The sequence below is a fragment of the Piliocolobus tephrosceles genome, chromosome 1, assembly GCF_002776525.5.
Source record: "Piliocolobus tephrosceles isolate RC106 chromosome 1, ASM277652v3, whole genome shotgun sequence".
Classification (NCBI taxonomy): Eukaryota; Metazoa; Chordata; class Mammalia; order Primates; family Cercopithecidae; genus Piliocolobus; species Piliocolobus tephrosceles.
The window spans coordinates 93,919,535-93,936,700 of record NC_045434.1 but is presented as its reverse complement, the minus strand read 5'-3'; the positions used below and the strand labels follow the sequence as shown (position 1 = coordinate 93,936,700).

At 45.1% G+C, this 17,166-nt stretch overlaps 1 protein-coding gene across 1 annotated transcript in view; it reads left to right on the top strand.

Moving 5' to 3' along the window:
• CCT3 (chaperonin containing TCP1 subunit 3) overlaps positions 1 to 11,297 on the top strand; it is a 28,294-nt gene extending 16,997 nt beyond the window's left edge. Inside the window, exons 8-14 of the mRNA XM_026457048.1 lie at positions 1,367 to 1,516; positions 2,807 to 2,939; positions 3,104 to 3,185; positions 8,044 to 8,224; positions 9,076 to 9,321; positions 9,584 to 9,715; positions 10,962 to 11,297. Coding sequence (XP_026312833.1) covers positions 1,367 to 1,516; positions 2,807 to 2,939; positions 3,104 to 3,185; positions 8,044 to 8,224; positions 9,076 to 9,321; positions 9,584 to 9,715; positions 10,962 to 11,066 — 1,029 coding nt within the window. The 3' untranslated portion in view covers positions 11,067 to 11,297. The remainder of the gene's footprint in view (positions 1 to 1,366; positions 1,517 to 2,806; positions 2,940 to 3,103; positions 3,186 to 8,043; positions 8,225 to 9,075; positions 9,322 to 9,583; positions 9,716 to 10,961) is intronic.
• The last annotated feature ends 5,869 nt before the right edge of the window (positions 11,298 to 17,166 follow it).

Below are 17,166 nucleotides of genomic sequence, written 5' to 3'. Positions count from 1 at the left end.
AGAGTGCAGTGGCGCAATCTCAGCTCACTGTAGCCTCCACCTCCCGGGTTCAAGTGATTCTCCTGCCTCAGCCTTTAAAATAGCTGGGATTACAGATGCCCGCCACCACACCCGGCTAATTTCTTTCTGTATTTTAAACAGAGACAGGGTTTCACCTTGTTAGCCAGGATGGTCTTGAACTCCTGACCTGAGGTGATCCGCCCACGTTGGCCTCTCAAAGTGCTGGGATTACAGGGTGAGCCACTGCACCTGGCCAGAACAAGGTACCTTTAATTAGAACTGGGAAGAATTGGCCGGGCGCGGTGGCTCACGCCTGTAATCCCAGCACTTTGGGAGACTGAGGTGGGTGGATCACGGGGTTAGGAGATCGAGACCATCTTGGCTAACACAGTGAAACCCCATCTCTACTAAAAAAAAAAAATACAGAAAATCAGCCAGACGTGGTAGTGGGAGCCTGTAGCCCCCACTACTGGAGGCTGAGGCAGGAGAATGGCATGAACCCGGGAGGCGGAGCTTGCAGTGAGCTGAGATCACGCCACTGCACTCTAGCCTGGGCAACATAGCAAGATTCCGTCTCAAAAAAAAAAAAAACTGGAAAGAACTATACTTGCTGCCTGGAAACAAAAACCTAAAGAGGCTACCAAGTTGGAATTTCCTGAAATAATTTTGTTGTTACCTTCACTGCTATCCCTACACAAGGTTTATAAGGACAAGGGACAGGCTTATTGGTGTCTCCATGTTTGTGTGTTTGCATACATCAGTCATTTGATCAGGATATAAGCTTAACAAGGGCTCTATTATATAGTACTATTATAATGGTAAGCCCAGAAAGCTTTCTCTCCTCTACTAACTTTCATTAAGATCAAAAAGTTTAGTAGTATAGCTTGTGGCCAGTAGATGGAGCCCCAAGCCTAAAATTCTCTGGCAGCATTTTTTTTTTTTTTTTTTTTTTTAATTGGAGAGACCTAAGCCCTTATTTATTTAAATAGCAATTGGGTCTCAATGTGTTGCCCAGGCTGGTCTCGAACTCCCAGCCTCGAGGGATCCTCCTGCCTGAGCCTCTTGAGTAGCTGGGATTTTAGGTGTGAGCCACTGTGCCTGACTCATAAGCCCCCCTAAGTCTTTTGTCAAGTCATTGAATTTCTATGGGTCTCAGCTGACCTTCAAGTTGAGTGTCATGGTCTAAAATTGGTGTATTTCCTAGTGGGGAAAAAACGTGATTCCAACCATATTTTTGAACTTCATCAAAGAAAGGAACTTTAGAAACCTGAAACAGTGGCTATTTGGGAAAGATGAACATCTGGGAAGGAAATTAAGAAATTGTCTCTTGATTGTGGATTATAAAGTGCAGTTGTCTTTTGTTCAGATACCAGGGGGCATCATTGAAGACTCCTGTGTCTTGCGTGGAGTCATGATTAACAAGGATGTGACCCATCCACGCATGCGGCGCTATATCAAGAACCCTCGCATTGTGCTTCTGGATTCTTCTCTGGAATACAAGAAAGGAGAAAGCCAGGTAAGGTTCTTGGCCTTGTTCCTTAAAGTAGATGCAAGAATCTGACTACAAATATGAACAACAGAAATAAAAGGTATGTTTATTGTATGCCTTCTGGGTGCATAGTATACACTGACTCTTAGAACAATCCTTTAGTTGGTATTGATTCCATTTTACAGATGAGGGATCTGAAGCTCAGACAAGTTAGGTTAGTTGCTCAAGGAATACAGCTGGTATTGGCCAAAATCAAGATTTGAACCTGGTCGTGTTTGGCTTGTTTTATACTATCATGTGACCTTTCCTAATGTACCAGGGGAACATAAGGTAGGAGTTAATTCAGCTTTGAAGTACTAAAGGAGAATTTCAGCTGGATGCAGTGGCTCACACTTATAATCCTAGCACTTTGGGAGGCTAAGGTGGGTGGATGGCTTGAGCCCAGGAGTTCAAGACCAGCCTAGGCAACATGGCGAATACTGTCTGTATTTTAAAAAATTGGGGCTGGCGCGGTGGCTCAAGCCTGTAATCCCAGCACTTTGGGAGGCCGAGACGGGCGGATCAAGAGGTCAGGAGATCGAGACCATCCTGGCTAACACGGTGAAACCCCGTCTCTACTAAAAAATACAAAAAACTAGCCGGGCAAGGTGGCGGGCGCCTGTAGTCCCAGCTACTTGGGAGGCTGAGACAGGAGAATGGCGTGAACCCAGGAGGCAGAGCTTGCAGTGAGCTGAGATCCAGCCATTGCACTCCAGCCCGGGCGACAGAGCCAGACTCCGTCTCTAAAAAAAAAAAAAAAAAATTGAGTGTGGTGGCATATGCCTGTAGTCCCCACCACTAAGGAGGCTGAGGCAAGAGGATTGCCTGAACCCAGAAGGTCAAGGGTGCAGGGAGCTGTGATCACACCAGTGAACTCCAGCCTGAGCGACAGACCTGTCTCAAAAAAAAAAAAGAATCTAGGGTGCAGGAGGCTCACAAGGCTCCATCACATTTGGAAAGAACAAGAATCAGTTAGTGGGAAGAATTAAGGCCTGGAATTTTCATGCACATTGCCAGGACAGATGTAGGATTGGACTGGGTGGTCAGAGACCTTAGAAAGGCCAAACTCAACACTAATTGCTGTGTGACTTTCAGTTCTGGTTGTTTTATAATGATATAACTAGAGCTAAATTGGCTTACAGAGGTATAGAGGTCATGGCTTTAACATAATTCTGACTCTGAGATACGTGGGAGACGTGGGTGGAGGGAGTATAGTATGACCCTTAGAGCTTCACCAGTCCAGGGATTTTAAAATCGTGTCTTTCCTTTACCACACAGACTGACATTGAGATTACACGAGAGGAAGACTTCACCCGAATTCTCCAAATGGAAGAAGAGTACATCCAGCAGCTCTGTGAGGACATTATCCAACTGAAACCCGATGTGGTCATCACCGAAAAGGGCATCTCAGGTGGGACTTTTAATTTTTCCAGCCTACCTTTGAGGTAGACGAGGGTGGGTGATTTGTTTTTTCCCCTCATGTTTGGCAGGGGCGTAATGGTGTGATGGTTAGAGTACTTTGATTATAAAACCAGTTCAGAACCCAGTTTGACATCTGTACTCTTGGATTTGTAGATTTAGCTCAGCACTACCTCATGCGGGCCAATATCACAGCCATCCGCAGAGTCCGGAAGACAGACAATAATCGCATCGCTAGGTGAGTAGGCCAGATAAAAATAAGACTTTTCTTCCCGTGTGTTTCCTTTTTGTAGTTGCATAACATAGTCATCATTACCTGAAAAGGTTTAATAAAGGATACAGTAACAGGTGGAAATAACCTTGGCTTAGCTGCCTGCCCTCTTCAGAAGTCCTCTAGTCCAACGGTTATTTACTGCATGAGTCTCATCTGTGCTGCCCCTAACCATTAGTGAGCAGCTTGTGCTTAGACATCTGTAATTGCTACCTTGGTGGGTGTCCATTACATTTCTAAATAACTGCCTATCAAAGAGGTTTTTCTTTAATGTCATTATGATGATTTTTGAATGAACATTTCCAGAATAGCCTGTTTTAAGTGGCCTGGATTATAGCAGAAGCATCAGTTTCCTCAACTACATCCTTAGCTGCTGTTTATGCAACTCTAGATTGCATTCATTACTTCTGCACTGATGTCTGTGCTCAGAGACCATTCTTTTTAATAGACGAGGTCTTGCTATATTAGCTAGGCCTGTCTGAAACTCCTGGGCTCAAGCAGTCATCCTGTTATCAGCCTTCCCAGTACCTGGAACTATTGGCATGCACCACCGTGCCCAGCAAAGTTCATTCATTTTTAATACTAATTTATTAAAAAGTTGACAAATGTACCCCAACATAATATAGCGCAGATCCAAATCATATTTTATACCTTTGTACCCCAAAGGGTATTAACATGCATACACATAGTTGACTTCACATGCCCATGAGTTGGAGGGAGTGACAAATAAGCAATTCATTAAACTTGGGTCAGACGTATGCAGTCATCCCTTGATATCCCTGGGGCATTGGTTCTGGGATCCCCCCCTTGAATACTAAAGTTTGTGGATGCTTAATCCTTATATAAAATGGCATGGTATTTGTGTATAACCTATACGCATCCTTCTTTACACTTTAAATCACCTTTAGATTGCTTATAATGCCTAATATAACGTAAATGCTATATAAATAGTTGCTATACTGTATTGTCTTTAAAATTTATATTATTTTTGCTATTGTATTATTGTCCGTCCCCCCATCCCACCCCCCTGCCATATTATCGATGCTTGGTTGGTGGAATCTGGATGTGGGACCTGCGGATATAGAGGGCCGACTATACTTACATGCTTATTCGCCTTCCTCCTTGCTTGACCTTTGCCATCTTTGATACAGTCCTATTATTGGCCTGGAGACTCAACTGGGCCGTACAGGATGGGTTTATCTAGAAATTACCATTATATAGTATAGACATGTTAATTTTTTTCTTTCTTTTTTGCACATTCTAATTCTCTAGTTGAAATATGTACATGTTAGATATGCATGAGAACTAATTTGTCCAAATTATAGTAACCACATAGTATATTTTGAATTCAACTATATCTAGTTATAGTAGTGGTGACTAGTTGCCTTAGGTGTACAGTTGACCCTTGAACAACTTGGGGGTTAGGGGAATCAGCCCCTAAGGAGTTGAAAATCCATGTATAATTTTTTGACTCCCCTACTCCTAATAGCTGACTGTTGACCTGAACCCTTACCAGTAACACAATTAACTATCACATATTCTGTACATCATATGTGTTATATACTGTATTCACTTCCATAAAGTAAGCTAGAGAAAATAAAATGTTATTTTTTTATTACAGGCTCATGCCTGTAATCCCAGCGCTTCGGGAGGCCAAGGCAGGTGGATCACCTGAGGTCAGGAGTCCGAGACCAACCTGGCCAACATGGTGAAACCCCGTCTCTAATAATAATACAAAAATTAGCTGAGTGTGGTGGTGCATGCCTGTAATCCCAGCTACTCAGGACCTGAGGCAGGAGAATCGCTTGAACCAAGGAGGCGGAGGTTGCAGTGAGCCGAGATGGTGCCATTGCACTCCAGCCTGGGTGACAAGAGTGAAACACCGTCTCCAAAAAAAGAAAATCATAAGGAAGAGATAACACATTTACCATGCCTTAAGTGGAAGTAGATCATCATAAAGGTCATCATCATCTTCATGTTGAATAGGCTGTGGAGGAAGAATAGGGGCTGGTCTTTCTGTCTTGGGTGTCAGAGGCAGAAGAGTGGTGGAAGGGGAGGCAGGATGGGCAGGAGGCACACTCGGTGTAGCTCAATGAAAATACATTGTAATTTGTCTGACTTTTGCTTTTTTGTTTCTCTAAAAATATTTCTGTATAGTACCAGTTGCTCTTCCACTGTTTCAGTTTCAGTGCCTCTATCATAGAAGGGTCCATATTGTAAAAGAAGTCAAAAGCAGTCTTGAATAATTAGAAGCCTTCTGCCAGATTGTCTAATGTCAGTTTGTTTTCTGGCACTGCTTCTTCTACGTCCTCTTCCTCATCGTCTGGCACTGGTTTGGAAGCAGTCGTGTCCATCAAGTCATCTTCTGTTTGGTGGTTTTTGTTTTTGAGACAGAGTTTTGCTCTGTCGCCCACGCTGGAGTGCAGTGGCACAATCTCAGCTCACCACAACTTCTTGCCTCCCGGATTCAAACGATTCTCCTGCCTCAGCCTCCCGAGTAACTGGGATTACAAGCATGAGCCACTACGCCCAGCTAATTTTGTATTTTTAGTAGAAACGGGGTTTCTCCGTGTTGGTCAGGCTGGTCTCGAACTCCCGACGTCAGGTGATCTGCCTGCCTCAGCCTCCCAAAGTGCTGGGACTACAGATGTGAGCCACCGCACCTGGCTTGTCATCTTCTGTTAATTCCTCTGGTGTATTGTCTGTTAGCTCTTTAATTTCTCCAAGATTCATATCTTGAAACCCTTCACCACCACCATGCCAATTTTTTTAGCCACATCCAGTCTCTTTCATGATTTCCTTGATTGGCTCTATCATAAATCCTACAAAGTCATGTACAACATCTGGACACAGTTTCCTCCTGCAGAAATCTTCTGTTTTGGGCTTGATGGCTTTCATAAGGCTTTTTCTATAACAACTGGTATCTTCAGTAGTGTAATCCTTTCATATTTTCATCATGTTCTCTTTGTTGGGGTTCTCTTTCATAATGTTGACTTTATTTTTTATTTTTTTGAGACAGAGTCTTGTTCTGTCGCCAGGCTGGAGTGCAGTGGTGTGATCTTGGCTCACTGTAACCTCCGCCTCCTGGGTTCAAGCAATTCTCCTGCCTCAGCCACTGGAGTAGCTGAGACTACAGGTGCACACCACCATGCCCAGCTAATTTTTGTATTTTCAGTAGAGATGGGTTTTCACCATGTTGGCCAGAATGGTCTCAATCTCTTGACCTCATGATCCGCCTGCCTGGGCCTCCCAAAGTGCTGGGATTACAGGCATGAGCCACCGCGCCCAGCTGACGGTTCTTTACATGAAGTACCATGTGTAATAAGCCTTACAGGTCTTTCTCTGACTATCTGGTCTAGAGTATTTGAATGTCTTCAGTGTTGAACTTATGTGGCTCTGGGTATCCATGGGCATTGTCCAATATCAGAAGCACTTTAAAAGGTAGTCCCTTTGTGGAAAAGTACTTCCTGACTTAAAGGACAAAGCATCGATGGAAGCAATCCAGAAAAAGTGTTCTTATTGTCCAGGCCTGGTTGTACAACCACAAGACATAAACTTGACCCTCCAAGGGACAGGCTAACTCCTTTGCACAAAATCCTGGTGCTCCCTTCTCTTTCTTACTAATAAATGTCATTTGTGGCATAATCTTCCTGATTAGGTCACTTTCGTATACATTAAAATTATATTTAGGCAGGTACCATTCCTCCTCAATGATTTCTCTTTTTTTTTTTTGAGACAGAGTCTCACTGTCACCCAGGCTGGCATTCAGTGGTGCAATGTCGCTCGCTGCAACCTCTGCTTCCTAGGTTCAAGCGATTCTCCTGCCACAGCCTCCCAAGTAGCTGGGAATACAGGCATGTGCCACGACACCTGGCTGATTTTTTCTTGTATTTTTAGTAGAGACAGGTTTCACCAGGCTGGTCTCGAACTCCTGACCTCAAGCGATCCACCCACCTTGCTTGGCCTTCCAAAGTGTTGGGATTATAGGCATGAGCCACCAAGCCCCTGGGAACATGTCTGCTGTTTCTTGGTCAGCAGAAGCTGTTTCCTGTTATCTTGACATTTTAAAAGCCAAACAAACCTCTTTCTAAAATTATCAAACCATCCTTTGCTGGCATTAAATTCTCCAGCTTTAGATCTTTGACCTTCCTTTTTTGATGAGGTGTCATAATGATTTCATGTTTTCTCAAATCATATTAGCATATATAGGTATGCTGTTCTTACCTACATAAAAGCTGCATTTTCAATGAGATTAATAGGTATATTTCTCAAAAAGCACAGGGTTTTCACAGCTGCTGGCATAACTGCAATGCTGCTGTAACTGCAATGACGGCTTCAGTGGTTTTTTTTGTTTGTTTTTTGGGGTTTTTTTTGTTGTTGTTGTTGTTGTTTTAGATAGGGTCCCACCCTGTTATCTAGGCTGGAGTGCAATGGCATGGTCACAGCTCACTGCATCCTTGGTATCATGTTTTCAAGGGATCCCCCAACTCACCCTCCTGAGTAGCTGCAGCTACAGGTATGCATCACTATGCCCAGCTAGTTTTTTATTTTTTGTAGAGAAAGTCTTGTTACGTTACCCAGGCTGGTCTCAAATTTCTAGGCTCAAGCAGTCCTCCTGCCCGGCCTCCCAAAGTACTGGGATTACAAGTGTTAGCCGCTGTGCCTGTCCCTCTGGAAATCCTTTTTACCGGACAGGCAAGACCTCTTAAGTGATGTTTCCAGCAATCCACTTTTGCCTTATCCCTAACTACAGACCTTAGAGACTAGGGAAATGGGTTAAAGTATCTGAAGTCATCTGATTCTCCCTACCTTTTCCATCCAATAGAGCCTGTGGGGCCCGGATAGTCAGCCGACCAGAGGAACTGAGAGAAGATGATGTTGGAACAGGAGCAGGCCTCTTGGAAATCAAGAAAATTGGAGATGAATACTTTACATTCATCACTGAGTGCAAAGACCCCAAGGCCTGCACCATTCTCCTCCGGGGGGCTAGCAAAGAGATTCTCTCGGTGAGTCAGCCTTGGATGTATGACCAGATGAAATAGATCACTGGACTTCTTGAGAGTTTCCCAAAGGGCCTGAAATAATTCTGTGGTCCATTTATAGCTATTTAATTTGGACTTATAGCCACAAATTCCTTTTCTGCTTCCTTTTCTTAATTAAATAATTTAAAATTTTTTAAATTGTAATAAGCATAAAATTTACCATCTTAATCATTTTAATTGTACAGTTCAGTAATGTTAAGTATATTCATGTTCTTGTGCAAGAGATCTCCAGAACTTTTTCATCTTGCAAAACTGAGACTCCGTACCCCTTGAACAAAATATCTCATTTCCTCCTCCCTGGCAACAACTGCTTTCTTATTTTTTATGTTGAAGTTACAAATATTACTTTTTTTTTCCTCTTTGAGGCTAAGTAACTTTCCCAAAGGCACATAGCTAGTAAGTGGGAGAGTTTGTACAACACCATGCAACCTCCTAAAAGATACAACTAGGAAGGGATGGAATAGGTTTTGGCTCTTATCTAGCAAGATACATGCTGTTTATTTCCAGATAACTAGCAAGGGATGAGATAGGTTATTGCTCTAATCTAGCATAATGGACAAAGACCTAACTTTATGGTTGAGTGATACCCCCAAACCCTTTGCAGATACCACTCCCCACCACCCTATATTATAGTCATGAGTTACATATTCTCAGATAAATAATCTACCCTGCCCAGCAGGGGTTCCAAGTACCTTTTCTAGTTGCCCTTCTTGGTGGCTTACTAACTTTGGCAGTTAGGAAGTCCTTTTGGTGCCTCTGATTTTTTTTATGAGTCATCAAGCTTTGGCTTCATACTGTCTGTTTGCTTCCCCAAGGAAGTAGAACGCAACCTCCAGGATGCCATGCAAGTGTGTCGCAATGTTCTCCTGGACCCTCAGCTGGTGCCAGGGGGTGGGGCCTCCGAGATGGCTGTGGCCCATGCCTTGACAGAAAAATCCAAGGCCATGACTGGTGTGGAACAATGGCCATACAGGGCTGTTGCCCAGGCCCTAGAGGTCATCCCTCGTACCCTGATCCAGAACTGTGGGGCCAGCACCATCCGTCTACTTACCTCTCTTCGGGTGAGTTCCTCTCCAAGCTTTTCTCTTGATAGAGCAGGGAAAGCTGTGTTTGCCCTGAGGGGAAGGTTCATATCTGGCTATCCAAATTCTCTTTATAGTTTATTCCTTGAAATCTTTCTCTCCTTTTAGTCTTTGACTTGTTTGCTGTCATTGCCATTTTTCCTTATGCCTTCCATACCAGTCCATTATTTTTTACTTCATTTTTTACCTGATGTTTCCTGTTAACGATTATTTTCCCCTTGACTTCTTGCTTCAATTGCAGGCCAAGCACACCCAGGAGAACTGTGAGACCTGGGGTGTAAATGGTGAGACAGGTACTTTGGTAGACATGAAGGAACTGGGCATATGGGAGCCATTGGCTGTGAAGCTGCAGACTTACAAGACAGCAGTGGAGGTAAGGCACCCTAAGATATGTACATGCTGTTTAAATTTTTTTTTCTTTTTTTTTTTTTTTTTTTTGAGGCACAGTCTCACTCTGTCGCCTAGGCTGGAGTGCAATGGTGTAATCTCAGCTCACTGCAATCTCCGCCTCCCGGGTTCAAGCGATTCTTGTGCCTCAGCCTCCCAAGTAGCTGGGGCTACAGGCATGCACCACCACTGCCAGCTAATTTTTATATTTTTTAGTAGAGATAGGGTTTCACTATGTTGTCCAGGCTGTCTCGAACTCCTGACCTCAGGTGATCTGCCCACCTTGGCCTCCCAAAGTGCTGGGGTTACAGGCATGAGCCACCATGCCCAGCCTGTTCTAGTCTTGAAGGGAGGGGTATAGAAGGCAGAATATTCCTCTAAGGTATCCTAAGATAATCCCTAATTATCTTTAGCTCATACTAAAAGCAAGATAACATAGCACAAGCTGTATCACTTGCTTAGGGAGAACTGCAATTTTTTTTCCTTTTTTTTTTTTTTGAAATGGAGTCTTGCTCTGTTGCCCAGGCTGGAGTGCAATGGCATGGTCTCGGCTCACTGCAGCCTCCACCTCCCGGGTTCAAGCGAATCTCCTGTGTCAGCCTCCCAAGTAGCTGGGATTATAGGTGCCTGCCACCACACCTGGCTAATTTTTTCTATTTTTAGTAGAGACAGGGTTTCACCATGTTGGCCGGGCTGGTCTCGAACTCCTGACCTTGTGATCCACCTGCCTTGGCCTCCCAAAGTGCTGGGATTACAGGTGTGAGCCACCGCGCCTGGCTGAGAACTGCATTTTACATTCAGGACTGAAAAGGCGGGACATGGTGGCTCACGCCTGTAATCACAGCACTTTGGGAGGCCATGGCAGGTGGATCACGTGAGGTCAGGAGTTCAAGACCAGCTTAACCAACATGGAGAAACCCCATCTCCACTAAAAATACAAAATTAGCCAGGCATGGTGGTGTGGGCCTGTAATCCCAAATACTTGGGAGGCTGAGGTAGTAGAATCGCTTGAACCCAGGAGGCGGAGGTTGCAGTGAGCTGAGATCATGCCACTGTACTCTAGCCTGGGTGGCAAGAGGGAAACTGCATCTCAAAAAAGAATGAAAGACTGAAAAGGTAGATGTCAGACAAAATGGCAGTTCTGTAGTAGGATCTAGGTGATAGATCTAAAGGAAAGAAAAGTGTCCTTTCCTTCTCTGCTGACCTCTTTGCATCTGTGGTTTTTCTTCTAGACGGCAGTTCTGCTACTGCGAATTGATGACATCGTCTCAGGCCACAAAAATAAAGGCGATGACCAGAGCCGGCAAGGCGGGGCTCCTGATGCTGGCCAGGAGTGAGCGCTAAGCAAGGCTACTTCAGTGCACAGAACCAGCAGAGTCTCCCCTTTTCCTGAGCCAGAGTGCCAGGAACACTGTGGACGTCTTTGTTCAGAAGGGATCAGGTTGGGGGGCAGCCCCCAGTCCCTTTCTGTCCCAGCTCAGTTTTCCAAAAGACACTGACATGTAATTCTTCTCTATTGTAAGGTTTCCATTTAGTTTGCTTCCGATGATTAAATCTAAGTCATTTGAGAAAGTTGTTATGTGTTTTTCAACCTTGGGCCATCTCTCTTATCTTCTGGCAAATAGGAGGAGGCAGAAAACCTTACTGGGGAGGGAAGGGAGACCTGGAATGAGGGCATTCGGACTCTTTTGCCTTCTTGAGGGAGTATTCTTCAGATTTCTCAGTGAATTTTGGTTGGAAAGACCCTTTTGGAGTTCAAAGGATAATACTGTAAAGCTTATGAAGCACCATTTTGCATTCACCACCCAAAGAACGAGCAACCTGTCTAAAGCATGGGTGTTCCCCATATGTGGTTGTATGTAGAGCAACACCCAGTACCTCCTAGGGCTCTGGTATATAACATAACATATAAAGGACATATAACATTTTTTTTTTTTTTCTTGTATAGTTTTCAGAATTCTCCCCTTACCTGGAGTTATTTTTCTCTGCCCTCTTCCAATGTTCCTTACGATTCCAGTCTTCATTTTGGCCTTCTGGCCTATTCTCATGCCAGTATCCTGTCACAGTCAGACCTCTCTGCCTTTCTGCTAGCAGAAACAAAATATTTAAATTTCATTTGTTTTTATCAAGGAGAGAAAAAAGAAAATCTGAGTAGTGGTCCCAGGATGCTAGAGGCTAGGTGGTACTATCCTTTGATTTCTTCAGTGTTCCACTTGGCTACTGGGCTTTTCACCGTCACATCTGTCCTTATGACTCATACATTTAGCCTTGTTTATCTCTTCCCTGACCATAGGACCTAGTCATATTAAGTTGAATGCTTGGTAGAATGATGGTAAGTACTATCTAACTGATGTATTCTAGTCATTTTGAATGTTAACTAATGGATCCTCACAACAGCCTTCTAAGACAGGTAATGTTATCCCCCATTTTGTGAGGAAGAAATCTAATGCATAGATATGTAACTTGTCGAAGGGTCACAAACCTGGTAAGTGGCAGACCTGGAATTCATATGTAGGCACTGTGGTTCTAGAGGCCTTACTTTAGAGACGGGGTTTCTCCGTGTTGGTTAGACTGGTCTCGAACTCCCGACCTCAGGTGATTCATCTACCTCATCCTCCCAAACTGCTGGGATTACAGGTGTGAGCCACCATGCCCAGCCAACAAAGCCATGCTTTTACAGCTGGCTATCCTGACTGAACTGAGGTGGGATGGAAAGGGGCTTGTGAGATGCCTATGGCTTTAGCTTCCTTCTTAGGTCAGTCCAAAGCCATCTGCCTATACTCTTCTGCAAGGGGTTCAGAAATAAGCCTACCTCCCTTTTGCTGAAATCTCTGCCTCTTTGCTTGCAGTGTTTTAATTCTCTTGGAGCTTTAACTCCTCAGAGATGAGTTAATTCTTTTATTTATTTATTTTTTGAGACGGAGTCTCACTCTATCACCTGGGCTGGAGTGCAGTGGCGTGACCGCAGCTCACTGCAGTCTTCGCCTCCCAGGTTCAAGCAGTTCTCCTGCCTGAGCCTCCCGAATAGCTGGGACTACAGGCGTGTGCCACTATGCCCAGCTAATTTTGTTGTATTTTTAGTAGAGATGGGGTTTCACCATGTTGGTTGGCCAGGATGGTCTCCGTCTCTTGACCTCGTGGGCCTCCTGCCTTGGCCTTCCAAAGTGCTGGGATTACAGGCATAAGCCACTGTGCTTGGCCCATGAGTTAATTCTTAAATGAATTAGTAAAACAAGATAGTGAAATAGTGTCCATAACACCTGAGAAATGGTGAAAGTCCTGGGGAAGCTAGTCATCTTGTAGATTCTTTCCTCCCCTTTGTTCCTTAGTCAGTCTACGTTTGTTTTGTTGTCAGCTCTAATAGTTAAGCACTTGGGTAGTGTCATAGTCTTCCTTACTATTTTTGGTACCTCTTTTTTTTTTTTCTGAGGCAGAGTCTCGCTCTGTCACCCAGGCTGGAGTGCAGTGATGCGATCTCGGCTCACTGCAACCTCCACCTCCTGGTTTCAGGCGATTCTCCTCCCTCAGCCTCCTGAGTAGCTGTGACTACAGGCGTGCGCCACCACGCCCAGCTAATTTTTTGTAATTTTAGTAGAGACAAGGTTTCACTGTGTTAGCCAGGATGGTCTCGATCTCCTGACCTCATGATCTGCCCGCCTCAGCCTCCCAAAGTGCTGGGGTTATAGGCGTGAGCCACCACACCTGGCCCTATTGGTACCTCTTTTTTTTTTTTTTTTTTTTTTCATGAGATGGAGTCTCACTCTGTCACCCAGGCTGGAGTGCAGTGGCACGATCTCGGCTCACTGCAAGCTCCGCCTCCCAAGTTCACGCCATTCTCCTGCCTCAGCCTCCCAAGTAGCTGGGACTACAGGCGCCTGCCACCACACCCAGCTAATTTTTTGTATTTTTAGTAGAGATGGAGTTTCACTGTGTTAGCCAGGATGGTCTCAATCTCCTGACCTTGAGATCTACCATCTTGGCCTCCCAAAGTGCTGGGATTACAGGCATGAGCCACTGCGCCCAGCCTATTGGTACCTCTTTTTTAAAGCATCTGTAATATCTGGTTTCTTTTTCCTTTTTATTTATTTTCTGGTTGTTTTTGCCATTTCTAAACCTATGTAAATCCTTCTGGCATGTTACATCACTTTGGACTGTTTAGCTTTCAAAGCCCCACTTTGCTGTCTGAAACTTCGCGATGTACAGATTTAGCATAGGCTGTACGTGGCAGCTCATGCCTGTAATCCCAGCACTTTGGAAAGCTGAGGCAGAAGGATAACTTGAGCCCAGAAGTTCAAGACCATTCTAGGCAACCTGGCAAAATCCTGTCTGCAAAAAATTTAAAAATTGGCTGGGCGCAGTGGCTCACACCTGTAATCCCAGCATTTTGGGAGGCCGAGGCAAGTGGATCACCTGAGGCCAGGAGTTCAAGACAAGCCTGGCCAACGTGGTGAAACCCCATCTCTACAAAAAATACAAAAATTAGCCAAGCTTGGTGGTGGGTATCTGTAATCCCAGCTATTCAGGAGGTTGAGGCAGGAGAATCACTTGAACCTGGGAGGTAGAGGTTGCCGTGAGCTGAGATCTCACTGCTGCACTCCAGCCCAGGCAACAAAGTGAGACTCCGTCTCGGAAAAAAAAAAGAAAATTAGCTGGGTGTGGTGGCATGGCCTGTAGTCCCAGCTCATCAGAAGACTGAAGCAAGAGAATCATTTGAACCCGGGAGGTGGAGTTTGCAGTGAGCCAAGATGGTGACACTGCATTCCAGCCTGGGCGACAAAGTAAGACTCTGTCTCACTTTTGTTTCCTCCCAGGTTCAAGTGATTCTCCTGCCTCAGCCTCCCAAGTAGCTGGGATTATAGGCATGTGCCACCATGCCCGGCTAATTTTTTATTTTTGTATTTTTAGTAGGGAAAGGTTTTCTCCATGTTGGTCAGGCTGGTCTTGAACTCCTGACCTTAGGTGATCCGCCTGCCTTGGCCTCCCAGACTGCTGGGATTACAAGTGTGAGCCACCGCACCCAGCCCAAACAAAAATTTTAACAGTGATGAAAGGCTGCCCAGGCCACTTCTGCTCCCCTGCATGAACCCTATTCACTAAACATTTGATTCCATGAGTGTGATTTTCCCATGTCCTTGACTCTGCCAATGATCCTTCCTCTGTCAAATTCCTACATTTTAGTCAAGTCCTGTGTCCGCTGCCATAAAGCAGTAATTTGGGGGATGTTGTGGGAGTTTGAATTCCTGACTGCTATTTAAGCCCTCTATACTCAGCCAAGACTTGTTTTTATTCTCCCTTATCAGATTCTAGAGTTGATATCTTAGAAGATAAATGTACAGTCATCTCTCAGTATCTGTGAGGGATTGGTTCCAGGACACTCCCCTATACCAAAATCTGCAGCTGTTCAGGACCCTTACATCATCATCATTTCATTATTATTATTAGAGACAGAATTGCTGTCACCCACCCTGGAGCGCAGCAGCACAATCTTGGCTCACTGCAACCTCCACCTCCTGGCTTCAACCAATTTTCATGTCTCAGCCTCCTGAGTAGCTGGGATTACATGCCTAGCTAATTTTTGTATTTTTTATAGAGATGGGGTTTCATTTTGTTGGCCAGTCTGGTCTCAAACTCTTGACCTCAAGTGAACCACCCGCCTAGCCTCCCAAATTGCTGGGATTACAAGCATGAACCACCACACACAGCCAGGACACATTAAATGGCATAGTATTTGCATATAACCTACGTACATTCTCCCATATAATTTTCTTTCTTTTTTTTTTTTTTCTTCGAGATGGAGTCTCACTCTGTTACCCAGGCTGGAGTGCGGAGGCGCAATCTCAGCTCACTGCATCCTCTGCTTCCCGGTTTCAGGTGATTCTCCTGCCTCAGCCTCCCAAGTGGCTGGAATTTCAGGCGTCTGCCACCACACCCAGCTAATTTTTGTATTTATAGTAGAGACAGGGTTTCACCATGTTAGCCAGGCTGGTCTTGAACTTCTGACTTCAGGTGATCCACCCCTCTCGGCCTCACGAAGTGCTGGGATTACAGGCGTGAGCCACCACACCCAGCCCTCCTTTCATATATTTTAATCATCTCTAGATTACTTATGTAACTTAATGCAATGTCAATGCTGTATAAATAGTTATACTGTTTTATTTGTAGTATTTTAAGTTTTTCCTCAAATATTTTCTTTTTTTTTTTTTTTTTTTTTTGAGACAGCCTTGCTCCGTCGCCAGGTTGGAGTGCAGTGGCACAATCTCGGCTCACTACAACCTCCGCCTCCCGGGTTCAAGCGATTCTCCTGCCTCAGCCTCCCGAGTAGCTGGGATTACAGGCGTGCACCACCATGCCCGGTTGTATTTTTAGTAGAGACGGGGGTTTCACCATGTTGGCCACGATGGTCTCGATCTCTTGACCTCCTGATCCGCCCACGTCGGCCTCCCAAAGTGCTGGGATTACAGGTGTGAGTCACTGCACTTTTTCCTCAAATATTTTCAATCCACAGTTGAATCTGTGGATGATGAGCCAGGAGATACAGAGGGCCAGGCCAACTATACCTTTTTTTCTCCAGAAAAGTGAGTTTCTGAGAACATTTTGAGAGTTTATTTCTGGAGTAGCTATTTGTGGTTGAGGGGGGGAGGCAGGAAATTGGATCCCTACTAAATTACAACAAAGTTAATTCCCGGCAGCTGAAAGGTGTAAATATAAGAAAATACAGGCTGGGCGCAGTGGCTCACGCCTGTAATCCCAGCACTTTGGGAGGCCGAGATGGGCGGATCACAGGATCAGGAGATCGAGACCATCCTGGCTAACATGGTGAAACCCCGTCTCTACTAAAAATACAAAAAATTAGCCGGACGTTGTGGCGGGCGCCTGTAGTCCCAGCTACACAGGAGGCTGAGGCAGGAGAATGGTGTGAACCCGGTAGGCGGAACTTGCAGTGAGTCGAGATCGGGCCACTGCACTCCAGCCTGGGCGACAGAGCAAGACTCTGTCTCAAAAAAAAAAAAAAAAAAAAAACCGTAAGAGCACTAGAAGAAAAGTGGGGTTTAAAATATGTGAGGAGCTCAAGCCTGTAATCCCAGCACTTTGGGAGGCCGAGACGGGCGGATCACGAGGTCAGGAGATCGAGACCATCCTGGCTAACACGGTGAAACCCCGTCTCTACTAAAAAAAATACAAAAAAACTAGCCGGGCGAGGTGGCGGGCGCCTGTAGTCCCAGCTACTCGGGAGGCTGAGGCAGGAGAATGGCGTAAACCCGGGAGGCGGAGCTTGTAGTGAGCTGAGATCCGGCCACTGCACTCCAGCCCGGGTGACAGAGCGAGACTCCGTCTCAAAAAAAAAAAAAAAATATGTGAGGAGCCGGGCGCGGTGGCTCAAGCCTGTAATCCCAGCACTTTGGGAGGCCGAGACGGGCGGATCACGAGGTCAGGAGA